Raw genomic sequence first — 27,935 nt, forward strand, 5'->3', positions numbered from 1 at the left:
GGGAGGATCGATGAAGTTGAAGGATAGTACATCGTCGAAGCCTAGGTAGTTGAGCAGAAGTATGGTGGATTTGGTCTCGGACCTTAGAATTGCAGGCTTAGTCGATACGGGGAAAATCTCATCAAACGCTTGTTTCGTGTACATTCGGAAGCATTTCCCCGGCTGTGTACGACCCGCTCGACCAAGTCGTTGATCTGCAGAAGCTTTGGATATAGGACCGGCCTGTAGTATTTCCATACGAACTCTAGGGTTGTAGACTTTCTCCTTGGCTACTCCAGGGTCAATGACATATCGAACGCCAGGAATAGTCAAACTTGTTTCCGCTATATTTGTAGCACATATGCACTTTCTGACGGTAGATGGCTTGAAAATTTTCTGCTGTCTTCCAAAGGGGAGATTTGAGTACAAGGAGAGCACATTCAAATCTTTCGTTACGTGCCTAATTGTAGTACAGGCTCGCTCTACCTCCTCCTCACCGGTCAAGAAGACAATGATGTCGCCTTTTAGTAGATTTTGGTGTATATGTCGCACGTAAGAGATGCATGCATCGAAGTAAGAGGAAGTGGCCTTTTCGAGATAGTAGGTGTCTACAGGATATGAGCGACCAGGAATATGGAAATGGGGCGCATTATCGAAATAAGCTGAAAATTTATTACTGTCCATCGTGGCCGACATAATGATTACCTTCAAGTCTTTTCTCTCCTTAGTTAGGTTCTTCAATAGAGCTAAAACCATATCGGTATCCACGGTCCTCTCGTGAGCTTCGTCAACAATTATGCAGCTGTATCGCTGTAACTTGCTATCGGAGAGGAAATATTGAAGTAGAATACCGCCAGTTACGTATTTTAAGCGCATATCAGGATGATCCTCGACGGTATCAAAACGCACTGCGTAGTCCACTTCTTTGCCTAACTTGACGTCTAATTCATCGGCTACGCGACTTGCGACAGAAGTTGCAGCTAATCGACGAGGTTGAGTACACACAACACGTCCACTCCCCGGGAATTCATCCCAGAGAACGAATTGTGGGATCTGAGTCGTTTTCCCAGCGCCGGTATCTGCCGTAAGTACCATGACTTGCGATTTCTGATAAACATCAAGGAACTGCTGGCGATGCTTATAGACGGGTAATTGGCGACGTTCCTGGAGTAGATTGCGATAGTTGTTTGAATATTCTTCATCTCGAAGAGGATTCAATTTGCCATCCTCGATATGACGAATATCGTCGGATGTGACCACCTTCCCCCATGAACATATGCTCATTGACTCTGTTTCGGCGGCAAGTCGGTCCATCGTGGCGTTGAGGAAAAGTTATTGGAATTACTGAAGGTTGGAAACGATTAAGATGCTGCGAGAAAAGAGACCGGTACCTACCCTAATGGCCTAAGACTACTTGAAAGCAATGGTTGTGTCGCTCTTCCCTCTTTTCTTTCCTGGAAATCGACATATCGCAACTTCTCCTAGAGGGGAGTACCTTCCCCTAGTTCCTGCCGTCTTTTCCCATGCCCCATCCATGGTGATTGCGGTGATTTTAATGATGTACCTATATCTGGGTAATTTCTAATCTACTCAATTAAAGACCAGTTTTTATTCTTGGAGTAAGACTATTAAGTAACCTATAATTTAGAAAGTTAAGAGGGCTTAAAAGAAAGAAGAAGTGAGGGTAAATAAAGAAGAAGAGAAGGTCGTAGTTGTAACTGTAAGGAAGGTTGGAGCTATTATAAGCCCCAACAAATACACTTTATAGCGGGTTAGAGCACTATCCTAGCGTATCGATAATAACAGTAATTGGCGTGCATTCTTATTTACCTTCGCATTTATCTTCAATCCATTCAGCCATTGTGTTTGGCGGATTCCAACCAATTTAATATTCTAACAGTTTGCCAGCCTTCTATTAAAAGAGGAACGAAACTTTTTAATCGGCCAGACAAAAGAAATTCAACCTTTTCTTTCATCAATCTGGAAAATCCCCCTCTCAAATACGGTTATCCTGTTGCCGACAATTGCGAACCTCTCTAGTCAAGCTAGCTCTCTTGCCTGGGCAGAAGACATACTGACCAGTATCGCCTTTCAGCGTGTCGACTCATGATAATTCTAGACTAGCTAAGAAAGAAACATCGACGGTCAATATGGCGACCGAAGACGCTAGGTATAGGCAATCTAGCCAATATCGGCTGTGGTCATTCGCCCCGTCGCATCTCGCAACCCTTCGAGAAAAGACTAACGCACTCGCGAAATCTCACATCGCCAACCGCTTGCGCGCTTCAGACCCGACCAACCAATCCCCGCCGAACTTCTTAACCCCCGAAGAAGAGTACACTCTTCTTAACCACTTTACCCTCGAACTATTGCGCGCCGCTCCCTACTGCCAACTCCCTACCGACATCCAAGCTACCGCCGCTATCTTTCTTCGACGCTTCTACGTCACAAATAGTGTGATGACCTATCCGCCACAGGAACTTATTAAGACCTGCCTATTCTTTGGGTGTAAGGCGGAAGGTTCTTTCATACGTGTGCAGAAGATCGCCGATACCTTCCCTAACACGACGGGCGAGATGATCCTAGCGGCCGAATATATTCTTTGTCAAGGTATACGCTTCGCTTTCGACGTACGACACCCATTCCGCGCTTTAGAAGGAACCGTCATGGAACTGAGGAGCCTGGGCGACTTCGACGACGACAGAATTAACAAAGCGCATCGACGGACTAGAGAGATCCTTAAATTTAGTCCCTTAGTTACTGACGTATATTTCCATTATACCCCGAGTCAAATCATGTATGCGGCACTGGCGATGGCGGACGAGGAATTGGTGCAACGCATGCTTCAAGAAGCCTTCTCTGGCCAAGGCGAGGAAGCTAAAAATAAAATCTGGGGCGTGATACAGGGTTGCAAAGAGATGCTGGAGAGAGAGCCTCCCGAGAAGATGGCCAAGTACTCTAATGACGTGAGTAGATCCTCGTATACTAGTAAAACGCTTGCCACTAACAGCGAGAAATAGCCGGAGACCACCAAGGCAATGAAAGCTCTGAGGAAAAAGCTTGCGAAATGTCGAGACCCCGACAGAGTCGATCTCGTCGCTCTACAAAAGGCGCGAAGGGAGCAGGCTGCCCAGAAACCTAAGGCCAAGGAGGATGCCGATGGAGACGGGAAGGTATTTGGGAATGGAACACTCGACGAACGAGAGTCAAAGAGACGGAAGGTGGCACAAAATGGAGGAGACATCTTCGGGCCCCCTCTGTAAAGACGATCCCAAAGCAGAAGAGTCACGGCCCGAGCCCCGAGCAGCTCTTTAAACCTCCATCCAAAACTACAACATCTCGATCTTAGCTTCGATAGGGGCTACGATCATAGAGATGCTGATAGACGACCGATGCCTCGGTTCTGCGCAACGATACAACATGCCAATTTCGCCTCATGGCCATTGAAGCCGACGCTTCCTGGTGCCATACACCATGAAGTGGTAGTTGGAGGGACATTACTGGTAATGTATAGTTGCAGATTGTACCTCAATACAGGGGTAGGTGAATCATGAATAATGAAGATAGGATGATCTGGGCCTCGAATAATGAACGAAATCACGAAGTATGTTAACTAATTCTATCTTCATCGCAAAATTTTATTTACTGCGTAAGCTCACGGCTACCACTCAAGACTACTCAAGACTACACATAGTCGGATGGCATATCTCGGTACTATACGCTTAAGTATCTAAACAAGTTATGCTTCAGCTTTAAGTCCTTCGATCTTCTTCTCCTGTTGCGTCTGTTCCTCAAGAATTACATCGGCCGGAATGCGATCTGGCGTGGAGTTTACAAGGACCAACATTGGGCCCACAGCGGCAGCCATTAGACCGAGTGTTACGCAGCTAGATATCTGTGTCAGCACAATATTTGACGGTATATCGGGCGGAAGATGAATGCATACAATCCGATTAATGGGTCGGCCTTGATCTGGGTGTTCATTCCATAGGAAATAGCTTGGCCGACGGCTTCGAGGCATCTATTTATCGTATTAGCGAAACGCATTAGCCTTTTTCGAATCGCGCAGCATACCGGAAAGCGGCACCGTTACGGACGTTGGCCTGCGCATCCGTCGCGAAGGAAGACAGGAGCCAGTACATATATGACTGCGACAAGGGACCGGTAGTCTGTACGAAGAAGTATGGAAGAAAAGATGTGGCGTAGAGAGACTCGTCCCAATCGATCTTGCCCGGGCTGCCAGCGTTGAATTTTACTTGCATGACTATCGACCAGATATACACGCCTAGGTTAAGGATTACGACGGTGAATAATCCTAGCTGCGCCCTGCGACGTTGACTGAGCGACTTCATGTCGAGAATGAATCCAAGGCCAAAACATCCAACACTACATATATGTTAAGAGGTGGTTCCTAAGGACGGGGGTTAGGCGATTGGGACTTACATGCAGAAGAACGGCGAAATTAGCGAAGACAGGGCGCGCGCGCGTACAGAGAAATACGTCCCGAGGTATGTGGACCAAGTACCACTATATCAGGGGTCAGCTTCGAATGCCACGGGGGAATGAAGCATCCAACCTATAGAAGAACGACCAGATTGCCCAAAGAGCCGAAAGTAGAATCAACTTCGACGACATGGTGAACCTGATGAGCTTGAATTCTTGCTTGAACGTGAGCTTCTCCGAAACAAGAATACGTGTGCCGTCGGATCGGACGACTCGCTCGAGGGGAGAAATCAGGAAAGCGAATGGAAGACTAGATGGATCAGCATGTTGTGTTCTCAATCGAACCAAGTGGCGGTACTTACGCTAGACTCTCGATGATTAGGAACGCAATATAAGTGTCGGCTGTAACACCACCAACTGCCCCTTTCACGTGGTTCTTGGACAGGCTGGGATAGTCGTTAGCATTGCGATCTCTGCCATGGGCAAATGATGGAATCGAATAACTTACTTAATAGCACCCCCAACCAATTGTCCGAGATTCCGCGCAACAATCCATAGGGCTAGATACTTGCCACGAGAGCCGGACGGCGCAAGCGACATAATCGTTCCAGATTCTGCGACATACCAACAACCACTACCGATTCCGGTGAAGAAACCGCCGAAAATTAGATACTGCGAAATATCTGGTGTTAGTGTTGTCTCCTTGCGACTTGATGAGCTATCTCGTACCCATTGCGTTCCGAATTTGCTGTTGCAATAATACGACGAGCCACGTATAGGAAACGAAATAGCACCGATAACCAAAGCCCATTTCGTTCCGAGCTTGTTGACGATAGGACCACCAAACAGGCAGACGGTGGCAAGCATGGCATAGTTAATCGCAGTCCTATCCATAGAATTTCTATTAGAAACATGTTCCTTGAATTTTCGTAACTGATATGGGACATACGCAATATTGGAGGTTTGAGGAGTTGCTAAACCACCACCACCCAAGCCCGCAATCGCATCAGCCATAGCTGGACCACAGAATGCCTGCACGCTTAGTAGAAGCATTTGTGTCAAACTATGTTGATAGATGCGCTTCCATAACGGGACAGCTTTTCTGTATGCATCCATATCGACTCTTTCATCGGCGTCAATGGTTGGGTTCATAGGGAGCGAACCCTGTCCCCGGAGGGCGTCGTCGTTCCCACCGGCGTGGGTGTTGGGAGGGGCGGCATCGAACTTAGACATGGTGCCGATTTGTCAGGAAGCATTGATTTGAGAAATGAAGCTCTTTGATGAACATGCACATGTTCTTTCACTGATATATATGTACCCCCAAACACATCGCGATGTTTAATGCCGAGTATGACTACCCTTTCCCTTATCAGGGGCAGCTTCGGTAATCTGTGGATTCCAGTTTCTTGGATGGCCGCGTAGATAGATAACCTAGGCTAGATCCTTTCTCCAAGCTGGGGTAGACATAGCTTGGGGATCCCCGTGTGCCTAGGCATTACGGGATTCGAGCAGGGGACACACGCGAGCGATATGATCTAATTAGGAGTTAGGTAACAGCTCTCGGACGCTTCGTTCGGCCTATCTTGACTAGAATGTTGTTAAACTATGTTAGGAAATGATAGCAGTCCCGACACATGGGACTCTATTCTAACCAATAACCCACGAGAATTGACAGGGAATGGTTGCTAGGGACGTTGTCGCCATCGTCACTTGTCCCGTTCTGGTAATCGTAACAGTTGGGCCCACAGGCCTTATACGCTACTATTTAGTGTGCTATAAGTTCCCGAGTCGAGGGGTAAGTACCTAGGTACATAACTCTAGGTGCGCGCTAGGCTATCAACATAGCGTAGCGACTAGATAGGGGCAACGGATAGAAGAACAAAAAGCGGCTGATATACGACCTCGGAAATCTTACGATTAGTTGAATTCTAATGTTAAATAGTAAAATTTCTGAGGCTATCCAAGTTGAGTAAAGATAGCAGTCCGGGACGTAAATCGGTAAAGAAAAGGTCAATGAAATCTCAACTGGACTGCTGATAATTATATCCCCCAACGTTCCACTGTCCCACTCTCCCCGCAGGCCCAATTTATAGGCGGGTTCCAGCGATAAAACTATTAGTAAATCATCCTCGTCACCGTCTAGCCGGAGCCCTTACTACACCCTGGCTCCGAATAGCTGGGAGGGCGATGATTCGATATTGTTATTGGTATCGTGCGATTCATGGCCAAGGGTTGCGATTCCGCTTCGTAAAGTTCCTTTACTCTTGAGTTAACTGTATTATATAACGTCGTTCATGATCGCGAGTACCTAAATTATGGGAGGTCTCCAATAAGAGAATTCGAAAGTGTTCACAGCAAAATGGCCACATCTCGCGCAAACACAAAAGTCGTCGTCGTTGGTGGAGGAGGTACGATCGGCTCTTCAACTGCCTTGCATCTTATACGATCTGGCTACACGCCTTCGAATATTACGGTCCTTGACACTTATCCTATCCCTTCGGCGCAATCCGCCGGCAATGACCTTAACAAGATTATGGGTATTCGATTACGGAATAAAGTCGACTTACAGCTAAGTTTAGAAGCGAGGGATATGTGGAGGAATGATGATTTATTCAAACCATTCTTCCACAATACAGGTCGCGTAATTCAACACATCGCCGTATTCCGATATGAAATTCTAATGTGAAGTAGCTTGATTGTGAGGGGACCGAAAAGGGTATCGCCTCCCTACGGCGACAATATCAAGACCTTATTGATGCAGGTGCTGGCCTGGAAAAGAGTAACGAATGGTTAGATAGCGAGGACGCTATTTTGGCGAAGATGCCATTGTTACAGCGGGATCAGATAAAGGTGAGCGCCCTGACCTGCTGAGTGGAAGTAACACAAGCTTACAGTAGGCGCTGTGTAGGGGTGGAAAGCCATATTTAGCAAAGATGGTGGATGGTTAGCAGCAGGCAAGGCGATTAATGCGATCGGAGAAGAGCTACGAAAACAAGGCGTCAAGTTCGGGTTTGGAGGGTGAGGAAGAAGTCACTCTCATACTGGCGCATTTCACTAATCAAAAGGGCAGTGCCGGATCTTTCAAGAAGCCACTCTTCGTGGACGATGGAATTACGTGTATTGGCGTTGAGACAGTGGATGGAACGAAGTATTACGCTGATAAGGTGGTGCTGGCCGCCGGAGCTTGGAGCCCAACGTTAGTGGACTTGGATGATCAATGTTGCTCTAAGGTGAGTGCATTAAACCCCTGTCAGTAGAACATTATAGGTGCTAATCGTTCTCTACCTAATCATAGGCATGGGTGTATGCCATGATACAATTATCTCCCAAGGAAGCGGCCGAATACAAGGATTCGCCAGTTGTATATAATGGTGATATTGGATTCTTCTTTGAGCCCAACGAGTATGTGAAGAGCTTCCAGGGCGTGCTGGTGCAAATAAATGCTGATAATCTTTTAGGGATGGGGTGATCAAGGTCTGCGATGAATTTCCAGGCTTCACCCATTTCAAGCAACACCAACCATATGGCGCCGATAAACCCAAACATATTTCCGTCCCTCGATCTCATGCAAAACATCCTACAGATACATATCCCGATGCATCGGAAAGGTCCATACGTAGAGCCATCTCAACGTTTCTTCCGCAGTTTCAGGATAAGAAACTCTTCAATCGGGCGTTATGTTGGTGCACGGATACGGCGGATGCAGCACTTCTTATCTGTGAACATCCAAAATGGAAGAATTTCATCCTTGCGACGGGAGATAGCGGGTAAGTTTTCGAGTATCTGGTGATTTGTTTGTCGCTTCGGAATTTAATGCTGACGACCTTAGGCACACGTTCAAACTTTTGCCTATCATCGGCAAGCATGTTGTCGAGATAATAGAGGGCAATCTTGCTGAAGATCTCGCTCATGCATGGAGATGGCGGCCGGGAGGTAATGCTCTGAAATCCAGGCGTGCGGCGCCCGCTAAGGATCTCGCTGACATGCCTGGCTGGAATCACGATGAAATTCCACCTAGACTGAAGCTATAATGGAGCGAGCGAAGGAGCCCCTAGACATGCGACATAATGCCCTATAATACCCTATAATCGAAGTTGAAATATCACTACTTGCATCCCTAACATACCTGTTAATACTTGAATATAGTGGTATAAGAATGCACCTAGAACTCTCTTCTGCTATATTCCCTTAGCGCTGCCATATTCACTAGGTAGGTATAGAGTGAAGAAGAAGAAAAGGAAAAAAAAAACTGCTAATACCTAATGCTATAATCTAGTGTATTCCCGGAGAGTAGTGGCGCGCTGCACTAAATTCACAGAGCTATAGGTACATCACTGAAGGTTGCTTTGGCCTTGACAGTGCTGTGTTCTAGGCTTTAATATTCTGCCAAGGTGAACCTAGTACGGCTCGTGGATAGCAGGTTGGTGGTCAGAGTAGCACCAAATCAAAACTTCATCGCTGTAAATGGTCGATACCTGTTCCAAAATAGGTGCCTGATCGGCCACTAATCAACTACCAGGTAGGTACCAACTTACCTCACTGGCTGACTGGCTGGTCACTGAACGGTCCCCTGTTTTCGCAACTAAATCCCCAGGTTTCTTCATGCCAAGACACGACGCCCAGCTTGAAGGATTCGGTTACGCACCGGCGGTAATCAAACCGATGTCTACCTAGGTTAGTTACCTACAACCACTGTCGTATCAGGAGTCACACAATAGGTTAGACCGCCTTGGCCTGCAATGATACCTGGCAGCGTGGTATCAATAGGGAGATATGACTTCTAACCACCTCCCTAATCGAGTATCGAGCTTCCCCGCGATAACAAAGACATGCGACCTGGTAACATGCGGAGAAAAAAACTAGGTTCTTATATAATATCCCTGGTATAGAAGGATGGCTTATCATAGAGTTCATAAACAAGATGATTCCATAATCCGCATTGTCGCGCGTGGAAACTGAGAGGATATTATTTGGAAGCGCATGTCGCAAAAGTCGCAAATATGGCTGACCCCGAAGCAGGGAAAAGGGACGAAATCAAGACGAGCCCTACAGAAAATCAGGATGATGTTATCGGCGACTTGAAAGCGGAACAAGAATTACGCAATATCGGTACTCTTGACCGCAAACTCAAGTCCCGACATGTTCAGTTTATGGCATTGTCGGGAGCCATTGGCACCGGTCTCTTCATCGGCAGCGGCCAAGTTATATCTCTTGCTGGTCCACTATCTGCTTTTCTCGCATATTTGATCACGGCCTTCAATGTTTACTGCGTGGTCCACAGTTTAGGCGAAATGGCAACTTATCTCCCTCTCCCTGGTGCTGTCCCCGTCTATGCTTCTCGATATGTCGATGAAGCGCTAGGTTTCGTTCTGGGCTGGAATTATTGGTATCAACTCGCTATCGGTTGCCCCATCGAAGTCACAGCATCGGTCGTTGTCGTGGATTACTGGCCTAACGATGTTCCCAAAGCGGCGCTAGTCACTGTCTTCCTGTTCGTGATGGTCGCCGTCAATTGTTTTCCGGTGCGCATATATGGAGAAGCCGAGTTCGCATTCGGCGCCATTAAACTCACGACTATTGTCGGATTAATCCTCCTCATGTTTATCGTTACGCTGGGCGGAACTCCTAGTGGCGACAGGATTGGATTCAGATATTGGAACAATCCGGGACCGATGAATGAGTACCTAGTCGATGGGTCACTTGGGCGATTCCTCGCCTTTTGGAAGGTCTTCATTCAAGCGACGTTTTCTTATGGCGGCTCAGAAATGGTGGTCATTGCCAGCGGTGAGACCGAAAATCCAAGGCGCAATATTCCCAAAGCGATTCGAAGAGTATTTTGGCGAATTGCTCTCTTTTATGTGCTCGCCATTTTTCTTGTTACTTTGTGCGTATCATCGGAAGACGGTCGCCTCTTGGATGCTATTCAGAACTCGGCTCCTGGCGCCGCAGCATCCCCTTTCGTCATCGCTATTGAGAATGGTGGTATCAAAGTCTTACCCTCCATCATCAATGCTGTAATTCTTACTTCGGCATGGTCCGCCGGTAACTCATTTTTCTACTCTTCAACGCGAGTCCTCTACGCCGCAGCACTAGACGGAAAAGCCCCGAAGATTCTAACCTACGAGAAGTGGGGAGTTCCATACGCTTGTGTTGGCGTAACTACGGCGCTCAGCCTACTATGTTACATGAATCTAAATAACCAGGGTTCGGACGTTTTCTTCTGGTTCTCGAATATTTCGGCCGTTTCGACGCTGATTGTGTGGTCGTCTATTTGCGTGACGTATCTGCGTTTCTACTATGGTCTTCGATATAATGGGATCTCGCGCGATACCCTACCATACAAATCGCCGCTTCAGCCGTTTATGGCATATTTCGCTATTTGTTTCTGCCTCATTGTCGCTGTCTTCAACGGTTACGACGCTTTCTTCCCCGGGAAGTTTAGCGCAAAGACATTTGTTCCACCTTACATCGACATTCCGATTTTCGCTATTTTATTCCTCGGCTACAAGATAGTTAAACGAACGAAATTCATTAAGCTAAGCGATATGGATCTATGGAGCGGCAAGGCAGAGATCGACCGATTAGAGGGGACGTGGCCAGAAGTTAAGCCGAAGAATTTCTTGGAGAGAATCTGGTTTTGGATTGCATAAGGATGCCCAATTCTACTCAACAGTATTTGAACAACGGGTGGCTTTACGTTCGTGTGAAATTCATTATATAACTATTATACAGGCGAAATAAATACCTCATTATCATATCTTTTCCACGTTTCCCCGACAGTCATAGTCTCATTTTCCTTCATACATCTTCTCAATCTTAGACGTACATATCTTCCGACAACCCCGCTTACAAGTTAACAATAACGGCCGCACCACCAAAGAGGGCGGCAGCGCCAACAGCACCGGTCTTCATGGGCATGGCGAGACCCGAAGAGCTAGAGGATGCAGCTGAGCCGCCCGCCGATGTGGCAGCAGGGAAGGTTGTAGTAGCAGTCGAAACACCGCTAGTAAATGGGACACCATCCGATGCAGAGCTAGCGCCACTGAATGCGGGAGTAGCGGAAGAAGCAGTTGTGTCTGGAGCCGCTGAAGCGTTGTCCGGGTTTAGGACCCTGTTTCCCGGATGATTAGCGATATATGGTGAGAAATTATTAGCATGGAGCAAAAACTTACTCATCGATGACATGGGCGACACCATTCTCCAAGAGGATGTCGGGAACAGTGATCTTGGCAGAGTTGGCATATACCGTGCCGTTGAGAACGGTGATGGTGATGTTCTGTCCGTTAACAGCGGTGAACGTGGTGTTCTGCAGGTCTGTGCTGTAGTTGACAGAGCCATTGATGACGTGGTAACCGACGATGCTGGTTAGCTGGTCCGAAGTAAGGTTGCTGACGATGCTACCGATGGCGTTAAAAGCATCATTGTTGGGCGCGAAGATGGTAATATCATGCGTGTTAGCAACCGAGTCCGTCAGGTTGGCGGTGTTGATAGCACCCTCAGCTGCAGTGAGGTTTGCGTTGGAGAATGTGTCCGATATGTTCTGAGGGATGTTAAGGAAGCTGTCGATCACGTGGATCGTACCGCCGGTGAAGTTGACATTCTGAATGTGTTAGTGGGACTCTGATCGTCGAAGATGTTAGGCACTTACGGGTGTTATGATGGTGGCGTTCTCCTTAAGGGCTGTGAAGAATGTCACATTGTTATTGTCAAGTCGGGCTTCGACAACTTGGCCTCCGGTCACATTGGTATAAGTTGTGTTCGTCAGCAAGGTAGGGATGAATTGAGATTCGTTCCCGAATGTGTAGTTGTGGTATGTGCCGTTGAGGATATGGTAGTTGAACAGCGCCGTTAGATACTCGGAGTTGGTGAGGAGGGAGGTGGTAGCGTTATCGCTTGCGAGAGCACTGAATGCATTGTTGCTGGGAGCCAAGATGGTAACGTTTCGAAGGTTGCTCAAAGACTTTGCGAGATCGGAGTTCGAAGCAAGAAGAGCTATCCCCATATTAGTAATGTTATTGACGACGAAATGGTTGTGCTAACGCACCATTCAGAGACGACAGTGTCGAGTTCTGAGAACCTAGAGCGTCAGTCAAGCTGGGGGTCTGAGCTGAAGCCAAAGAAGCCAGTGCCAGCGGGAAGAATTTCTTGTACTGCATGGTGACTAGCCAACAGAAACCGAGATGTGCAGGTTGTGGTTATGGTAAGATGCAGCAAGTGTCTCGGAAGGTGGCTCGATGGTTGAACTCATATGATCCGCGAACGGAATGGACTTGGGGACGGCCCCTCCTCTTTAAAGAGGCTCTTCGCGACATCAGATGATGGCCATCGCGGGGTCCTCGCCGAATACAAAGACCCGATGAAGTCATGATGTGGATGATCAGAGCCAAGACGGCGGAGAGACCTTGTTGTTGTACCTATTGTTGTACCTGAAGCCAATCAAGTCCGGCTCATGCTTCAGCTTTAGTGTACGGCAACTTGCTGATGACGAGTCAAATGCTAACGGAGGCCACTAATACTTCTTGTTTAACCCGTTCGATCCGAATGATCAGCCACATTTCGCAGAACGGTTCTCCAACTTTACTTCTATTGACTGAGACAAAGGATTACGTACTTGCTATATTGCTACCGTCATCTACAAGTACAAACTATTATGTTCGAATCCAGTATACACGTGTATGCTGTAGGATCTCCGTAGAAATATTGCTCGCGGACTTTTGAAATGGCTGCCCGAACACACAGGGAGTAATACTTGGTATGAGGAGTACCTAGGTATGTTAGTGGATATTCGGTCATGAAGTTGATGTCGTCAAAAAAGGACCGGATTAGTTGACAGAAACGCCGTAGAGCGCTAACCGTAGGCTAGAGAGGCGTCGTTAGTTCTGCTCCCCGCATTTCAGGAATCGGGTAGGCCACGTAGGGCGGCACCTTCAGGGAAGATCGAAGTGGCTTGGTAGCTATCTTGTTCCAAACTTGGTAAGTCTATGGATCGATCGACGGACCCAGGTGCCAATACCTACTCTAATGGCTGCGGCTGAGTGTGTAGCATGCCGGCTAACCGAGAATATGTTCGAGACTGTTGTTTGATATGAGCTTGTAGCTGCTTGGGTATTGCTTTAAACAATCGGGAATAATGCGCCTACCTAGGTACCTAGATGGTTAATTTATATTGCAACCCGTGTCCATACTGCCTGCAGTCCTGCCACTGTAAATTACAGCTGGATCACTAACATGTCATATTGTATATGAGCTTTGTTTCGAGGGACGAAACATGCAAAACTCCGAGACTATAATAATAGTGCGATCGTCTAAAACCTAACTAAACGTCACAATCCCAAGTTTTCTTCAAGTTTCTGGCTAATAGTATCTAAATATGGACTAGCGAATACCCGCCTCAGTAAAGAACCCTTATCCAGGAAACCTGCTCTTTTGTTTGAGCACTTACCTGAATACCTAGGTACCTTACCTAGGTAGATACCTACCTAGAAGCCCGGTTAGTAGGTACTCACTATGCGAGACAATGACGCCCAATGAATGCTTTTGGTGGAGTTGGCGGGGCTTTAACTTGGAACACAACATATTGTCTCATTTAGTCGGACGATTGCGCATTGGATTACCTCTAGGGTGCCTCTACGGACCGTCGATATAGAGCCATATTGTATGGCCCTGTAAGTGGAAGTTCATGGTATTCTATTGGATGTCACGGATTGTGTATTACTCACATGGCAGGCGCCATATAACGAATTGTTTGAATTTAAATGCGGATCTGTCCCTTTTCACTCAATGATTCTTCGTTGAATCGCAGTGTCTCCAATTCCTTCTGATCCTGTTCCCGAAAATCTAACCATGCCGATACCATAAGGATTGTTGAGAAAAAGGATATCAAGAGGCTAAGCCAACGCGACGTTATTCGGCAAGCGTGAGGATTGCCCTCGTCGTCTGATATACCGTGCAAGCATTCGACGTAATTCTCGCTCTCATGGTGCGTGCCGTTATTAGCCGACGCGTAAAGGAAAGCTGCGAAAGCAATGGCGGCATTCGTGCAAAGGATCGCATATAGTGTATATCTGATCCACAGCTTTGTCTATGGCAAAGCCCTCTTAGTACTCAGTGTCTGTATAGTTCACAATCAGTTGCCCTTACCCGCTTTGACTTGTTTCGCACTACTAATAAGAGGAGTATCTCCAATATCATGGACACCACCACGCTAAATGCCGAGCTCAATATCAATAGATCTTCGGTCGGTGTATATGGTCCTTTAAACTCGGACAGCAGCTTCAATTGTCCCCTTTCCGTCCACATTGTAGCTGGGCCGCTAATAGTAGTAATGAGGTAGATCAACAGGCGGCGAGTATATCGAAATCTCTAAGTTGCTAAAGTGTCTATTGCTTGGCGCTGATATTCCTTAACGATGATACGGCTAGTTCGTTAGGATGGGAATAGTAGTTGTCGTCTCGGCATGTTTCTTCAAATAAAAGATGACTATGAACTACGAACCACAAACCTCAACGAAATTGTCCTCAGCCTTCATTTAAATGGTGGTGTTGGGAGATCTCGTATTTTTAGGAATATGTCTGCCTATGATTGTCTAAGTTTTGGTGACATGGGAGGATCATCACCCCTGAAGGCTAGTTGCTTGGCGTAGTTGGTAGGCTATGTAATGTCGATGCGTCCATTGTAGCTAACAAGCTATCTAGGTAGAGGTAGCATAGCCGCATTGGGGTAAGATATCAGGGTAGCATAGAGTTTGCGAATGAAGTCTTACGAGAGGATGTGACGAATGCCGAAGAGTCATGTAAGCTACAGCGTTGCATGCCCGCAGAGGTGGGGGCCATTGTGTCCCGGATAGCGATCGTGGACACCTAGTGCCGATCCGAGAGCCATCTTCCGAGGAGAGGTGGAATATGAGAAGCCAACGTTAACATAATAATAGACAATAACATCATGAGCTTATATCAACATGAAAATCTCCATCGGTCAAAGATGTCAGTAAGGCTTTGGACGAATACCCTTGGTTAATGCGAAGATATGTCCCATGATATTGACTCCGTCGCCGGAACCCCCACCTTGTATCATGTAATCGAACCGTTCAATAACTGGTCTATCCTCTTCACCACCTATGCTGTAGCTGCTAATTCCGGCGTTGTTCGTATCCGAGGCTTGACCGTAAAGCGCCTCGCTCACTTTTTGAATAAACATATCCTTAGTAATACCGTCATCTGAATCCTTTGGCGCTCGTATCTCGATAACTTCACATTCGTTTTCATCGATGTCACAAGGGCAGCAGTAATGACTTGAAAGGGGCCATTGGGATACGCGCACTTCGATATATGTTCGTGGAGGGGAGAACAACGCATTCGGTATATCGTGATCAGCTTGAGCTGCCTCTCGAATTCCTTGCCAGATAACTCTCTGATGCTTATTATGTGCGTCGCGAGAGTGGTAGTTGTTGTATGGTTTCTTGGCCTTAATCTTTGCAACCGTCGCAGCGGTGTGGGTTTCAACTAATTTGTTCAGACGACTGAATTGAAAATTATGAATGCCTTCTCTGTAACCTTCGTCACTGGTCGTTTGTGGGTCCAGCATTTCCGGGTCGTTTTGATCATCTTTGTAATATGAATCGTCAAGTGGGATAACATAAGGCGCGAATAGTGAGCAACCGGCGCCTGCCATGGTTCGGTTTTGTGGACGATCTGAATATGAACGTCTTAGTGCTAGGGCGGGATTACTTGCCCGGGCAAAATAACGAGTTATCCCGAGATTTGACGAGATCCTAACTAGAAAAATCATTGTTTAAGGGTTGGAAAATGTCAACTTATATATCGTTTTTACAGTATTAAATAAATGCATTAGATTATATCGATGATGACTCACGCGGTATGGAAATAATCCATTTACGGCTTCAAGTTGCAGTTGGCTATGGCTCTCTAGCCAAATAACCCTGGACGAGGTCTAGCATAGCCCCATATGCTACTGTATGAAGGTAGTGCTGCATCGCGTTGTTGTAATCTGATATAGTATCCTCTATTAAATACACTTCTAATTTTTCTAATGTTTTCTAATGTTCAAGTAAACTCCTCTTTGACCATGGAGTCCAGCAGATTCGCCGTGTTTATCTTCAGCAAGACGGCTGGCTATAGGCATGAATCAATTCCTGCGGGGATAGAAGGTATTCAACGGCTTGGGGACTCGTCTGGTGCATTTACGGTCGACTCATCAGAAGACGCATCCCTAATCAATGCCAAAAACCTATCGCGCTATGCAGTCGTCATATTTCTACAGACCAGCGGCGACTTTCTCACAAGAGACCAATTGGTTGGGCTACAGAGTTATGTGCGCAGCGGCGGAGGATTTGTTGGTATTCACTGTGCTGCTTGTGGAATGACGAGGGAGCCTTGGTATAACGAACTTATTGGCGCTGTCTTCACGGACCATCCAGAGCCACAACGCGGGGTTCTGGCAGCCGAGAATGAAGACCATTTTATCACTTCCAGCCTGCCAGCAAAGTGGGAATGGTTTGATGAATGGTATAACTTTGATCGAAATCCTCGCGCAGTAGTAACCGTGCTGTTATCTATTGATGAGAAGACATATACAGGAGGCAAGCACAGCGAAGACCACCCTATTGCCTGGTGTCGAGAATTTGACGGTGGGCGCTCCTTTTACACGTCGCTGGGTCATTTCGACGGTGCGTATAGCGATCAGAAATTCATGAGCCATATTTTGAATGGGATATTGTGGGCAGCACAGAAGACATAGCATTGATGTAAACAAATTCCGATATCTAAGCTGACTGATACTTCTGCTTGATGATTTGAATATAAATTATCATGATACTTGGCAATGAACATCACTATTTCTACTGTTTTGATTCCAGCCGCTTAGGTACCTAGGAGGTGGTGGGTGAATGGTGAGGGCTGAGCACGACGCCCTGCCGCCCCCTAACCGCTTCGACATTCATCTCCCCGCACGTAGGGTACAGCTTTTTATTTGGCTTCCATTGTTAGTGGATCCTTTGTAGGTGTGGAGTAGCTAAAAGAGCTGAAGAATACACCTAGCGTCGCATAAATACTACCTACAACATCATATTCTTTGCGCGTTCTTCGCGGGGATATCCATCGTTTCTTCTTAGCTTCGCATCCTTCACAGCCATATTTCAAGATTTAAAGTGGGAATTTCTTCATTCGCACCTAATCAGATCCGGAGATATTATTCAATAATTCCTTATTTCGGTATGAGGCTTGTCGTGATGCTTACTTCGAGTCACCTGTCCGTCCGAGGGCTTGACCAGGATACGATTCCAGGGTGTAATGGGCACCTGGAGTGATTCTTCAGCTCGGGAGCTCGGAGCTACATCGCTTTAATTATACCCGAAGGATGAAGAAATATAAAGAATGCGCACCTATAACCAGCCGCGCGAGCAAGTCGCGAAACGCTTGGATCCATAGCTTCCGTTAAACACGGGAACTAGGAAAAATGAAGGCTCAAAACATCCTTGCTGTGAGCGTTCTTGGCTGTTCGTTCGGATTGTGTCAAGATAATGTGAACTGTAGCGCTCTCCTGCCCCTCTCCAGTATTATGATTCAAGCTGAATAACTAATGATTTTATTCTTTAGGGATCTCCGTGAACGAGGACAACCCATCCTTTAGCCTGTCTTCCTCTAATATCTCCTACCAATTCCACGTCGATCCGTTAACATTGGACTTGGTCCACGATCATTGGGGCGCATACGCAGCTGAAACCGTTCCAGATTTTGACGGCGTGATATCTGGATGGGGTGGACCATACACCTACCGTCGACGCGAGTTTCCTGACCTTGGCCGTGGCGATTTTCGAGTGCCGGCGATCCATATTCAACATTCTGATGGTGATACCGTCTCGGCGTTTTCCTACACGGGCTATGATGTTAGTGCTGGTAAGCCGTCCCTGCCTGGTTTGCCAGCCACGTTCGGCGGCGAGGGAGATGTATCAACACTTATCGTACATTTATACGATAACTACTCGAATATCTCGGCCGATCTATACTACTCTATATTTCCCCGATATAATGCAATCGCACGCAGCTTCCGAATCACAAACAATGGCAGTCAAGATGTAACCATTCTAAGAGCTAGTAGTTGGAGTGTGGATATGCCAAATGAGGAGCTAGAAATGATTGATCTTCATGGTGACTGGGCAGCGGAGACGCGCATCAATAGACGGTCGGTCGTTTATGGGGAACAAGGGTAAGTCAATAGGCATCTATTCGGTTTTCTTTATGGTAAGACTAATGTCGCGCATAGCTTTCGATCTTCAGTAGGCTACTCGTCGCATTTTCATAACCCCTTCCTTGCTTTGGCGCCTCCAAGTACTACCGAATCGCTCGGCCCCGCTATTGGTTACTCTCTGATTTATACTGGTTCATTCTCGGCCGATGTTGAGCGCTGGTCTACTGGCTGGGTTCGAGTTCTTCTTGGTCTCAATCCCTTGCATCTGTCATGGCCCGTAGCTCCAGGAGATACATTTACCTCGCCCGAGGTAGTTTCTGTCTATTCTGAACATGGGTTAGGCGGAATGTCCCGGTCTTTCCACTCGCTTTATAAGAACCATTTATCCCGATCAAATTACACATTCGAGACTCGACCGCCATTGTTAAACTCTTGGGAGGGTCTTGGTTTCGATTTTAACCAGACTTCGATGGTTAATCTGGCCGAACAGGCGGCGGAGCTTGGTTGTACCTTGTTTGTCAACGATGACGGATGGTTTGGTACGGATTATCCACGCAACAATGACAGTCTAGGTCTTGGCGACTGGACCCCTAACCCAGCTAAATTTCCCGATGGCCTCGGTCCTTATGTTGAGCAGGTAGACAACATTACTATCAAGAACTCATCGGAGCATATGGAATTCGGATTATGGGTTGAGCCTGAAATGGTCAACCCCGACTCGGATTTGTATAAACAGCACCCAGAATGGTGTATGCACGCGGGCACCCACAATCGTACATTGCAAAGGAATCAACTTGTCTTGAACCTCGGCCTTTCAGAAGTTCAGGAGTATATCATTACAGTCATAGAGAGAATCCTAGATTCTGCTCCTATTCGGTACATTAAATGGGACAATAATCGTGGTATGCATGAGATGCCATCCCCTTCCGCAAACCACGCCTACATGCTAGGATTATATCGTGTTATTGATAATCTCACGACTGCGCATCCTGAAGTCTTGTGGGAAGGATGCGCCTCTGGCGGGGGAAGATTTGATCCCGGGTTGCTTCACTATTGGCCACAGAGTTGGACAAGCGATGACACGGACGGCTTGGAGCGCCTGTACATTCAATTTGGGACGTCATATCCTTATCCTCCCTCATCTATGGCTTGCCATGTAAGCGCCGTCCCGAATCATCAAACTGGTCGGACCACCCCCTTGGCTTTCCGAGCAGCTGTAGCCTCTATGTGCGGATCTTTTGGCTTCGAGTTAGATCCTTCCACGCTAGACCAAGACGAACTCGACGCGATTCCATCACTCATTGCTACTCAACAGAAGATTAATCCTATTGTGATCAATGGCGACTTCTATCGTCTGGCGCTTCCTGATCAATCTAACTGGCCTGCAGCAATGTTCGTTTCCCCAGAAGCTGATTCGGCCGTTTTATTCGCCTTCCAGATTCGCTCTGCATTGAAGCCGATACCCCCTCCCCTAAAGTTACAGGGTTTAGACGCAAACGCCAAGTACAAAGTCGGCAATGGGACTTGGGAACAAACATGGTACGGATCGACTCTGCTCAATGTTGGGCTCAGTCTGGGTTGGCCACAGGCGGACTATCAAAGCATTATCCTAACACTTGATAAGCAGTAAATAAATTAACAAAGCATGCTCATATAATAAGCGCTTATTCGATATCGGAGTAAACTTCTAAGACCGTATAACGAGACCTTGCCTATCCCCGTCGTATTCATTCCTGGCCCACGCCCCCTCACAACTTCCTTTATAGGGATTTCCAGTCAAATGCCTTTTCCCATGCGGCGGCAACCTTCAGGCAAGTAGCATCGCCATATTTGCGGCCTACTATTTGCACCGCCGTGGGAAGCTTCACGCTTGGGTCCTCACGAGCAGGGACAAACCCAACTGGCAGCGAAAGAGCAGGATGACCTGAATCTATTTTTAACACAGAATATTAGAGTTATATTCGAAATCCCGAGTGAAGCGGCGCTGCTTACTATTGAAAGGACAAGTATTCGCGATTAACCCAATCGTTCTCGTTAGGAAGTTTAGGGGACCTTCATCGGAGTCCGGTTCGGGTAATCGTGGTGGTGGATAGGGCAAGGTAGGCATAACTAGAACGTCAAATCCCTTCAATGCCTTGTCATAGTTGTCCTAGATCCTAGGTCAATTCGGCTATGTTGATGAAGTGACACGGAAGCTCTCACATTAACTTGCTTTAGGAGATTCATAGCTTTCCCCTGTATTTTGGCGCCATATTTCTCTTGAATCCACAGATACCCCATGTACATATTCGAAGCCCCGGGTCCAAGGGCGTCGAATTGAGATTGAGTCAACTTAGGCCCCACCAACTCAGCTCTATCCGTAAGATACAACTGCTTTCTCCCATCCATGTCTCCAAGCAGAGACTGTCGCCCCCCTGATAAAGGTAGCGCGCATGTCCAGAGCAATGGAGCTTCCTTGTGCGAAGGTATCGAAATAGTACCAACTTCAGCCCCGAGCGATTTGAATCTCTCGATTGCAGACATAACAGATGAGACAACGTTTGGATCTTGCCCAGGAACCTCGAAGCCTTCGGACAACACACCAATCTTAAGACCTTTAAGCATCTCAGACGAGTCTTTAGCAAGTAGGGCATCCAAAGGAGCCACAAATTTTAACTTATCTCCTTCAAGCCCGAAAGGTGGTTGGCGGTCATCCCACCCATCCGGCCCCGCAATCGCCTCGAGGAACAAAGCGCAATCTCTCACATTCTTCGTCATCGGCCCTGCGTGGTCAATAGTTGCATCCAGACTCAGAATACCAGTATATGGGACTAAGCCCCAAGTTGGTTTGAGACCCACTACACCACACGAAGATGCCGGGATACGAATGCTTCCTCCCTGATCACAACCAAAAGCGAGGTCTACAGAGCCAGTCGCGACCAGGCGCCCCGACCCGCTGCTTGAGCCGCCAGCACTGTACCCTTTCGCGTACGGGTTATGAACTTGTCCTGTCACTGCCGTACCGGACATCCCCTCAAGGCATGAATTCTCGCAAGCTACGACTCATCAACAAGGCGTACACGGTACTAAAAAGGAGCTTAAACAAGAGTATCATACCAGCCTTGCCAACGATTATCGCTCCGGCATCCAGGACTCTTGTAACAACAGTCGCATCAATCTCTGGGGTCCAGTCGACCATTGAAGTTCCATTCGTACAACGAACCCCGGCAAAAGCCATGTTATCTTTGAGCGCTATGGTCCGACCCTTTAGCAGATCGCTAGTAGGACTCGTGCATTTCGCAGTCACCTAACCGCTCTACTTATCAGAATCTTCTACTAGTGTGTCGCATCGATCTTACCTTCGTCGCCCACGCTCCAAATTCATTATCTTCAGGGATATGAATATCTGTCCGTGGGTACTTGGTGAGATCAGGACGTGGTAATATGTCCCTATCATCTTGTAGAGACGCAATTCCGGCGTCCAAGGCGGATATCAACGTGCTGTAATTTTCAAGGAGAGGCTCAGAAAGTTCCAGACCGGCATTTGAAAGAATGGGCCGTAAATCATCTTCGGTAACTCTTTTGTCGGGTGCGCCTAGCTGAACTACCGACATTTTGATCTGGTATACACGAAATACACGAGTCTTTCTTATTACTGTAGTAAAATCACCACGCTTAGAGTAACATATCAAGAAAGAGTCCAAGAGACTAGAGCAGAGAGGCATGAGATATACTTAAATATTGACTACTCTCGCTGGCTTATCTCTTAGCCTTAATACCCACTTAACATCGCAGGTGGGGTATATCATACCGAAAAGGGGGACAAGGAGGGGATGTCGCATTGTGATCCTGCGTCTATGAGGATCGAGCAAATAACAGTTGAGGGAGTCCCTACTTAGACGACCGATCAAGATGCTGCAATCTGTGGTGTAACCAAGAACCCGACGTTATCCTATCAGCTACTATACCCATATCTCGATATTCTTACTAATTCTATCATGGTATGGCTATACATATCTCCTCGTGCAGGTCTTGTACTACCTAGGATAGGGTAAGGGGTATGGTTATATGCGCCTGTTGTCTTAGGTAAGCCTACGACACCCCTTTACCCTACCCCTATTTTGCTCTGTCAGCTTCCCTTTACTTCGATCCAGCTCATTATCCGTCTATAGTGCCTAATTTAAACTTCACTAACCTGATGATATTATGTAATCAAAGATGACTTAGATTTTTCGCAGTTCTTCCAAAGCAAAAGTCCTCATTATGAGAACTATGACTACGGTCATTTTCATTGCAAATACTGCATTATAGGTTTTTTATCACTTTATGTTTATCAAACATCTTAGCATTATAAACATTTAGCTATTCACGTATGGAATCTTCATCTGAAGTTAACATGCCGCTGCTCCCGCATCGCACAGCCCTACACAGCCCATCTGACGTTACAGAGGGTAGTGGGGATTGAACCACACCCTCCTACAAGGCAGAATGGGAGTGATATGAGAAGGGAACATAAACAGAACGAATTCCCAACTACTCGAGTTCAGGATGAACCATACTTCGTCGCAATGGAGAAATCTGCGAATACTGTTAACTATGATCCCCTGCCTTCAGATGGGTCGATGATCCGCTTGGTCACAATCCTTCCCGGTGTAAAACATAAAAAGGTCAAATGCACAGTGGCGAACTATCCCTTTTCCAAATTTTCCAAAGGCGCAACTGGAAGTGTTGAGTACGAGGCGCTATCATACGTATGGGGAGACGCTTCAATCACAAATCCTATCACACTCAATGGCCAGCCGTTTCGGGTAACAATAAATCTCGAAGCTGCGCTACGCGCATTAAGACTACAAGATAAAAGAAGACATGTCTGGATAGATGCGATGTGTATCAATCAGACCAATTTGCAGGAGCGAAACCAGGAGGTCCGACGCATGGGTGATATCTATAGCAACGCGCGACAAGTTATCGTATGGTTGGGCCGCGAGGTGGAACCTGGAGATGTGCACATCTCGGATGATCGTGTTACTCAAAAGACTCACAGTTTATTAAACTCCTTGGCAGATGCGAGCCCTCAAGATCCCGATGCTGCCGCACGAGTTTTAGATAGAACGGGAAATACTATGCAAGCACTATTGCTTCTGCATAAATTCTTCTATCGCCCATGGTTTCAACGCATCTGGATCTTGCAGGAAATAGCTCTGGCGAGGACTGCAACGATCGTATTCGGTGGCCGCGGGATAGGTTGGGATAGACTTCTACAAGCTGTCGACGCCCTGCGCAGACTTCAGCTTGGTTCGCATACGCATATATGGAGACTGAGCGGCGGAGGGGAAGCGGATCGCGTGCAGAGGTGTTGGATGCGACGTCGAACCGCAACATCACAGGGCGAACTAGAGCAATCCATCCACTTTGAACTAGCCGACCTGCTGTGGCAAACGCGCTTCTACAAGTGTACTGAACCTAGGGATAGATTATACGGTATCCTAGGTTTAGTGAAGGGCGATTTAAGCGGAGAGAAGTTACTTGAAGTTGATTATACGAAATCCGTCGCCGAAATATTCAGAGATTTGTCCATTTTTATGATCAAAGGGGGAAAGCTTAGTCATGTCCTTTGCGCCGTAACAGAAGATACTATAGATGGTTTGCCGTCATGGGCAACGGCTTGGATTGCTAAATTAGAGGGTACGACAGCCTCGAAACTTTCGAATGGCATCGTGATGCACATGCAGTCCTATGAATTTAAGGGTATCGAACAACCGCCAAACCCGCCACGCCTCTCGGTCGATTCTCAAAGGATAACGATCAAGGGATTTATATTCGATGATAGCATTCGGCATGTTAGTAAACACTTCAATCAGGGTGCTACCACCGACTACACCCTTGACCGACGGGCTAAGTTGATTCGCACGCAGCTTACTGGATGGCAGGAAGATATGGAATGCCAGCGTTGTGCACAAGAAATATTCAAAACTCGAGCTGAACGATGCGAGGCCTGGAAGCACGCTATCCTTCATGAGTTGCCAGGCGACAAGACCGAGCTAGGCCAACATTATGACCTATTAATGAACCACGAGGATGAACTACCATCAGCAACCGAGAGTGCACTGATACTGCGCCTTGTCACCGATCTAGATGCGAACCTAGGGCTTCATTGTGACTTCCGAAGGCCTTTCATAACACGATCAGGCCTCATGGGTAGTACGGGTACGAGTTGTGATGTGCATCTTGAGGATAAATTATGTGTATTTGTTGGATCGGCTGTGCCTTACCTCCTTCGGCCTATTGATGAGGCCAAGAGGTTGTATCGCTTCGTCACTTGCTGTTGGGTACCTGGACTTCTAGACCTCGATTTGGAGGAAGGACAAAAGAGGGGGCTATGGAAAATACAGGATATCACCCTCGTTTAATCACAAGGGAGGTGCGCACTTCCAGATTAAGGCGCATAAGGTATAGCCCCAGGTGGGAACGGATTTTGTCCAATCGTGACTGCGAAAGTTATAGGCTTTTTAGCTGCTACTGCATAAAGCAAGCTCCGATCGGGGGTTGGAACGAAGCTATATGTTCTCAGGGGGCTGGGGCAGTCTGTTTCGCGGCATATTGCTTTCGACCCTCCTCTTTGAGCTTCTCATCGTCTGGGCGACGAAGCTCTACTTGGGGCATCATGAACCATGCGACGAAAAATGCGAAAGCTGCTAAAGACGCCCCAACAATGAATATCACCCTAAAACCTTGGCGATATGCAGGCACAAGCACCGAGCGAATATGTTGAGCATCGCTTGGAGGTAAAGATGAGAGATAAGACTGTGGACTGTTGAGAAGGTCCTTGAGATCGGCTTCGCTGATACTTAATGATGACAGAGATTTTGCCACGATATTGTTTCTGGGTGCCCAGGTCAGTTTGATAATTCTGATAAAGAACCGTTAGTTCCGCGGGAGTTGCTTACAGTAGAGTACCGCAGATGGCAAGACCGAATGTTCCACCCAAATTCCGCACAAAACTAAGACGACATCGTTAGTTAGATAAGAGATGCGGGTTCCAGGGGGCTCACTTTCTAAAAGACGTCACCACGGCCATATCGCGTCTCTCTACTCCAGCCTGACAGGCTATAAGGGCCCTGCACATAATCAGCAACTTCCAGTTTCACTATAAAGCAACGGGTGGTTTCGAGCCCTTACGGCTGTAGCGTATTTCCAACACCCACACCAATGATTATCGCATATCCTATTTGCTTCCCAAGTCCTGAGGTTTCATCCAATGTCGACATCAATCCAAGGCCAATTACCCAACATACCCAACCGAACAGAATACACTCGCGATACCGCCCAACCCAATGAACCACCAGGCCGGATAATGTACTGCTAAGGGTCTGGATAAGCGTGATGGGCAGTAACATGGCACCAGCTTTCGTAGCCGAATATCCATAAGCAAGCTGGTAAAATGTGGGTACGTAGTAAACTTGAACGACGAAATTCCAGCCATTAATAGCCATCGTTAGGCATGCCCCATTGACGATCTTAGACTTAAAGATATGTACTATGTTGGTGATCAGTCATGCATCAGGAACGTTGAGTTGAGAACTGACGTGGTACCAAGGGATAACGCGGTCCTCTCCACTGCCATAAAACAAAAGCGACGCAGAGCACAAATCCAGTTACCAATGTCGCAATGACAGCAGATGAATCCCAAGGATATTCAGAACCTCCCCACGTCAAGCCAAGCATGAGAACAGACACGCCGGCGAGCGTAAGCGCAATACCCAGAAAATCGACTGCTTTCAGTTTCCTATCAAAGCGTCGGTCAGCATGTGATAACTCCACGGGGCCATCAAGTCACTTACAATTTCCAGTCTCCCTCAACTTTCTTGAGCGGCATGATGAACACAACGCAGCATGTGGTCAACAAGGTAAGCGGCAAATTCAAACGGAAGATCCACCGCCAAGATTCTTCCGAAATAGAGGAAAGCGAACCTCCGATCACAGGCCCGATTCCGTTAGCAATAGCAACAACCGCTCCCTAAATGATCTGTCAGTTGTCTGATCTCTTAAGAAGCGAAAGGGATGCACGATATCCACATACCAGGATGCCCTGATATTTACCCCTTTCCCGTAGCGGCACCACATCGCTAACAATTGTCTGAGCTATGGTCATTAACCCACCTCCACCGATACCAGTGAAGCATCGGAAGATGATCAATTGTGTAACAGTTTGGGCGAGAGACGATGCCAATGATCCGAAAAAGAAAATCGCCAACCCGATGAGGAGAATCACTTTGCGCGACCAAATATCCGAAAGCCTCCCATACAAAAGTTGACCGACCGTTGAAGTTCTAGTAATGCGTTCAGCTTGTAGTTCAATGCCGATAGGATTGGTAGCGTTTCAAATCATCAAAACTTACATGAAATATCCGCTGGCAATCCATGATGCCTGATCGCTAGACTTCAAAGAACCTGCGATGATGTACAAACTCGCTGCTAGTGTAGTCTGGTCCATGAGGGCTAGCAAGTCTACGCTAGAACACGCCAGGAATATCTTCGAGCAATCAGCATACCTAATGAACAGAATCTGCATCGGTGGGGACTCACCATGATAATTGTCTTCTTCGGAACATAATTGGTCTGCTCGTTGAAGACATGGTGAGCCTCGGTTTCACTTTCAGAGGTACTTTGAGGTCCTGTGACTTCGGGTTGCTCTCCTTCAATGGTAACGTTAATGACACCGTCCGATTGGGACCGGTGTGCCGCCGCACCCTTCTCCATGGTTATGGTGGTTACAGGCGCGTGGGATGTTCAATTCATAGAACGGCTCGAGTGAATGTCTAGTTTGTCATAGAATTCAAAATGAGAAAGCAAGAGGCGAAGGGGTAGCACCATATAACCTGCTAGAAGATGCACCCTTGTCAAGCTAATATGCACTTTGCTCGATGAGGTCCTCAACGATCGATCGGCAGACCTTGATGGCGACCGAAAAAAAAAAATATGTGGGTAGAACAGACCCGTTAGCAAGGCCGAAAAGGTCCCCCGTCACGCAATATCTTTTCCAAGGTAGAAATCAACACGGGATAGAATTGTCCTAGGTACAATCATAATAATAATAAAGACATAGAGAGTTGAATTTAACAATACTCTAAGACGGGAAACAGTAGTGGAGCTCCGAGCCCGAGTTACCCACTCCGAAACAGAGCAGAAGAAGCGGTGGATGCCAGTAATGAGTTAGTTATTCTTAGTAGAAAGCCAAGCTTACAAGAGACACGCAAGCAACACGGGATCTTATTATCAAAGCGCAGCACACAAGACATTTCCAAGGTTTATGAAGAAACTTGAAGAAA

At 47.1% G+C, this 27,935-nt stretch overlaps 12 protein-coding genes across 12 annotated transcripts; 6 read left to right on the top strand and 6 right to left on the bottom strand.

The window, feature by feature from the left end:
- The first annotated feature begins 1,834 nt into the window (after nucleotides 1–1,834).
- On the top strand, nucleotides 1,835–3,507 carry F4822DRAFT_152284 (cyclin-like protein). Its single transcript, XM_051453026.1, has 2 exons — nucleotides 1,835–2,945; nucleotides 3,000–3,507. The coding sequence occupies exons 1-2, from the start codon at nucleotides 2,130–2,132 to the stop codon at nucleotides 3,240–3,242; spliced, it is 1,059 nt and encodes a 352-aa protein (XP_051316267.1). The 5' UTR covers nucleotides 1,835–2,129; the 3' UTR covers nucleotides 3,243–3,507.
- On the bottom strand, nucleotides 3,481–6,218 carry F4822DRAFT_152293 (MFS general substrate transporter). The gene is made up of 9 exons (XM_051453027.1): nucleotides 5,372–6,218; nucleotides 5,152–5,308; nucleotides 4,931–5,094; nucleotides 4,785–4,868; nucleotides 4,556–4,732; nucleotides 4,423–4,506; nucleotides 4,054–4,365; nucleotides 3,926–4,000; nucleotides 3,481–3,866 (listed from the first exon to the last, which is right to left on the bottom strand). Exons 1-9 carry the CDS (start codon nucleotides 5,653–5,655, stop codon nucleotides 3,719–3,721), a joined length of 1,485 nt encoding a protein of 494 aa, XP_051316268.1. The 5' UTR covers nucleotides 5,656–6,218; the 3' UTR covers nucleotides 3,481–3,718.
- Nucleotides 6,219–6,781: 563 nt separating this feature from the next.
- Nucleotides 6,782–8,668, top strand: F4822DRAFT_441867 (fructosyl amino acid oxidase; the record flags this gene model as incomplete). Its single annotated transcript, XM_051462915.1, has 7 exons — nucleotides 6,782–7,063; nucleotides 7,114–7,272; nucleotides 7,331–7,440; nucleotides 7,493–7,652; nucleotides 7,718–7,824; nucleotides 7,881–8,189; nucleotides 8,252–8,668. 7 exons carry the CDS (start codon nucleotides 6,782–6,784, stop codon nucleotides 8,451–8,453), a joined length of 1,329 nt encoding a protein of 442 aa, XP_051316269.1. The 3' UTR covers nucleotides 8,454–8,668.
- A 551-nt stretch (nucleotides 8,669–9,219) lies between these two features.
- F4822DRAFT_152346 (proline-specific permease) lies at nucleotides 9,220–11,440 on the top strand. The gene has a single exon (XM_051453029.1). The coding sequence runs from the start codon at nucleotides 9,423–9,425 to the stop codon at nucleotides 11,070–11,072; it is 1,650 nt and encodes a 549-aa protein (XP_051316270.1). The 5' UTR covers nucleotides 9,220–9,422; the 3' UTR covers nucleotides 11,073–11,440.
- Nucleotides 11,171–12,740, bottom strand: F4822DRAFT_152329 (FAS1 domain-containing protein). Its single transcript, XM_051453028.1, has 4 exons — nucleotides 12,467–12,740; nucleotides 12,071–12,414; nucleotides 11,595–12,022; nucleotides 11,171–11,533 (listed from the first exon to the last, which is right to left on the bottom strand). Exons 1-4 carry the CDS (start codon nucleotides 12,576–12,578, stop codon nucleotides 11,269–11,271), a joined length of 1,149 nt encoding a protein of 382 aa, XP_051316271.1. The 5' UTR covers nucleotides 12,579–12,740; the 3' UTR covers nucleotides 11,171–11,268.
- Nucleotides 12,741–13,575: 835 nt separating this feature from the next.
- F4822DRAFT_152357 (uncharacterized protein) lies at nucleotides 13,576–15,063 on the bottom strand. The gene is made up of 2 exons (XM_051453030.1): nucleotides 14,563–15,063; nucleotides 13,576–14,503 (listed from the first exon to the last, which is right to left on the bottom strand). The coding sequence occupies exons 1-2, from the start codon at nucleotides 14,719–14,721 to the stop codon at nucleotides 14,174–14,176; spliced, it is 489 nt and encodes a 162-aa protein (XP_051316272.1). The 5' UTR covers nucleotides 14,722–15,063; the 3' UTR covers nucleotides 13,576–14,173.
- Nucleotides 15,064–15,405: 342 nt separating this feature from the next.
- F4822DRAFT_426347 (uncharacterized protein) lies at nucleotides 15,406–16,092 on the bottom strand (the record flags this gene model as incomplete). The annotated part of the gene is made up of 1 exon (XM_051460532.1): nucleotides 15,406–16,092. One exon carries the CDS (start codon nucleotides 16,090–16,092, stop codon nucleotides 15,406–15,408), a length of 687 nt encoding a protein of 228 aa, XP_051316273.1.
- Nucleotides 15,848–17,296, top strand: F4822DRAFT_393337 (glycosyl hydrolase). Its single transcript, XM_051457292.1, has 2 exons — nucleotides 15,848–15,870; nucleotides 15,937–17,296. Exon 2 carries the CDS (start codon nucleotides 16,471–16,473, stop codon nucleotides 17,176–17,178), a length of 708 nt encoding a protein of 235 aa, XP_051316274.1. The 5' UTR covers nucleotides 15,848–15,870; nucleotides 15,937–16,470; the 3' UTR covers nucleotides 17,179–17,296.
- A 471-nt stretch (nucleotides 17,297–17,767) lies between these two features.
- Nucleotides 17,768–20,561, top strand: F4822DRAFT_152634 (glycoside hydrolase family 36 protein). The gene is made up of 3 exons (XM_051453033.1): nucleotides 17,768–17,968; nucleotides 18,036–18,645; nucleotides 18,703–20,561. The coding sequence occupies exons 1-3, from the start codon at nucleotides 17,896–17,898 to the stop codon at nucleotides 20,255–20,257; spliced, it is 2,238 nt and encodes a 745-aa protein (XP_051316275.1). The 5' UTR covers nucleotides 17,768–17,895; the 3' UTR covers nucleotides 20,258–20,561.
- On the bottom strand, nucleotides 20,388–22,220 carry F4822DRAFT_426350 (amidase signature enzyme; the record flags this gene model as incomplete). The annotated part of the gene is made up of 5 exons (XM_051460533.1): nucleotides 20,388–20,557; nucleotides 20,620–20,776; nucleotides 20,830–21,662; nucleotides 21,724–21,913; nucleotides 21,966–22,220. The coding sequence occupies 5 exons, from the start codon at nucleotides 22,218–22,220 to the stop codon at nucleotides 20,388–20,390; spliced, it is 1,605 nt and encodes a 534-aa protein (XP_051316276.1).
- Nucleotides 22,221–22,652: 432 nt separating this feature from the next.
- F4822DRAFT_152591 (heterokaryon incompatibility protein-domain-containing protein) lies at nucleotides 22,653–25,604 on the top strand. The gene is made up of 3 exons (XM_051453032.1): nucleotides 22,653–22,692; nucleotides 22,825–25,501; nucleotides 25,569–25,604. Exon 2 carries the CDS (start codon nucleotides 23,106–23,108, stop codon nucleotides 25,014–25,016), a length of 1,911 nt encoding a protein of 636 aa, XP_051316277.1. The 5' UTR covers nucleotides 22,653–22,692; nucleotides 22,825–23,105; the 3' UTR covers nucleotides 25,017–25,501; nucleotides 25,569–25,604.
- On the bottom strand, nucleotides 25,095–27,931 carry F4822DRAFT_152528 (MFS general substrate transporter). Its single transcript, XM_051453031.1, has 9 exons — nucleotides 27,193–27,931; nucleotides 27,006–27,139; nucleotides 26,687–26,936; nucleotides 26,448–26,623; nucleotides 26,193–26,392; nucleotides 25,786–26,143; nucleotides 25,659–25,724; nucleotides 25,554–25,607; nucleotides 25,095–25,489 (listed from the first exon to the last, which is right to left on the bottom strand). Exons 1-9 carry the CDS (start codon nucleotides 27,364–27,366, stop codon nucleotides 25,174–25,176), a joined length of 1,728 nt encoding a protein of 575 aa, XP_051316278.1. The 5' UTR covers nucleotides 27,367–27,931; the 3' UTR covers nucleotides 25,095–25,173.
- Between the last annotated feature and the right edge of the window lie 4 nt (nucleotides 27,932–27,935).

This window comes from Hypoxylon trugodes (genome assembly GCF_022578975.1).
Source record: "Hypoxylon trugodes strain CBS 135444 unplaced genomic scaffold F4822scaffold_3, whole genome shotgun sequence".
In the NCBI taxonomy this organism is placed as follows: Eukaryota; Fungi; Ascomycota; class Sordariomycetes; order Xylariales; family Hypoxylaceae; genus Hypoxylon; species Hypoxylon trugodes.

Excerpts from the sequence above, each read along its gene's own strand:
- F4822DRAFT_152284 (XM_051453026.1), top strand. The coding sequence starts at position 2,130 with ATGGCGACCGAAGACGCTAGGTATAGGCAATCTAGCCAATATCGGCTG. Across the intron at positions 2,946-2,999 it reads TGGCCAAGTACTCTAATGAC|CCGGAGACCACCAAGGCAAT; the intron begins GTGAGTAGATCC and ends AGCGAGAAATAG.
- F4822DRAFT_152293 (XM_051453027.1), bottom strand. The coding sequence starts at position 5,655 with ATGTCTAAGTTCGATGCCGCCCCTCCCAACACCCACGCCGGTGGGAAC. Across the intron at positions 4,869-4,930 it reads TTGGTTGGGGGTGCTATTAA|CCTGTCCAAGAACCACGTGA; the intron begins GTAAGTTATTCG and ends CGACTATCCCAG. Across the intron at positions 4,507-4,555 it reads ATCTGGTCGTTCTTCTATAG|TGGTACTTGGTCCACATACC; the intron begins GTTGGATGCTTC and ends CCCCTGATATAG.
- F4822DRAFT_152346 (XM_051453029.1), top strand. The coding sequence starts at position 9,423 with ATGGCTGACCCCGAAGCAGGGAAAAGGGACGAAATCAAGACGAGCCCT.
- F4822DRAFT_152329 (XM_051453028.1), bottom strand. The coding sequence starts at position 12,578 with ATGCAGTACAAGAAATTCTTCCCGCTGGCACTGGCTTCTTTGGCTTCA. Across the intron at positions 12,415-12,466 it reads GACACTGTCGTCTCTGAATG|CTCTTCTTGCTTCGAACTCC; the intron begins GTGCGTTAGCAC and ends ATATGGGGATAG. Across the intron at positions 12,023-12,070 it reads ACGCCACCATCATAACACCC|AATGTCAACTTCACCGGCGG; the intron begins GTAAGTGCCTAA and ends TAACACATTCAG.
- F4822DRAFT_152357 (XM_051453030.1), bottom strand. The coding sequence starts at position 14,721 with ATGTGGACGGAAAGGGGACAATTGAAGCTGCTGTCCGAGTTTAAAGGA. Across the intron at positions 14,504-14,562 it reads TGCGAAACAAGTCAAAGCGG|ACAAAGCTGTGGATCAGATA; the intron begins GTAAGGGCAACT and ends GCTTTGCCATAG.
- F4822DRAFT_393337 (XM_051457292.1), top strand. The coding sequence starts at position 16,471 with ATGTTTTCTAATGTTCAAGTAAACTCCTCTTTGACCATGGAGTCCAGC.
- F4822DRAFT_152634 (XM_051453033.1), top strand. The coding sequence starts at position 17,896 with ATGAAGGCTCAAAACATCCTTGCTGTGAGCGTTCTTGGCTGTTCGTTC. Across the intron at positions 17,969-18,035 it reads GTGTCAAGATAATGTGAACT|GGATCTCCGTGAACGAGGAC; the intron begins GTAGCGCTCTCC and ends TTTATTCTTTAG. Across the intron at positions 18,646-18,702 it reads GTCGTTTATGGGGAACAAGG|CTTTCGATCTTCAGTAGGCT; the intron begins GTAAGTCAATAG and ends TGTCGCGCATAG.
- F4822DRAFT_152591 (XM_051453032.1), top strand. The coding sequence starts at position 23,106 with ATGAGAAGGGAACATAAACAGAACGAATTCCCAACTACTCGAGTTCAG.
- F4822DRAFT_152528 (XM_051453031.1), bottom strand. The coding sequence starts at position 27,366 with ATGGAGAAGGGTGCGGCGGCACACCGGTCCCAATCGGACGGTGTCATT. Across the intron at positions 27,140-27,192 it reads CGAAGAAGACAATTATCATG|ATATTCCTGGCGTGTTCTAG; the intron begins GTGAGTCCCCAC and ends GATTGCTCGAAG. Across the intron at positions 25,608-25,658 it reads GTGGTGACGTCTTTTAGAAA|TTTTGTGCGGAATTTGGGTG; the intron begins GTGAGCCCCCTG and ends ATGTCGTCTTAG.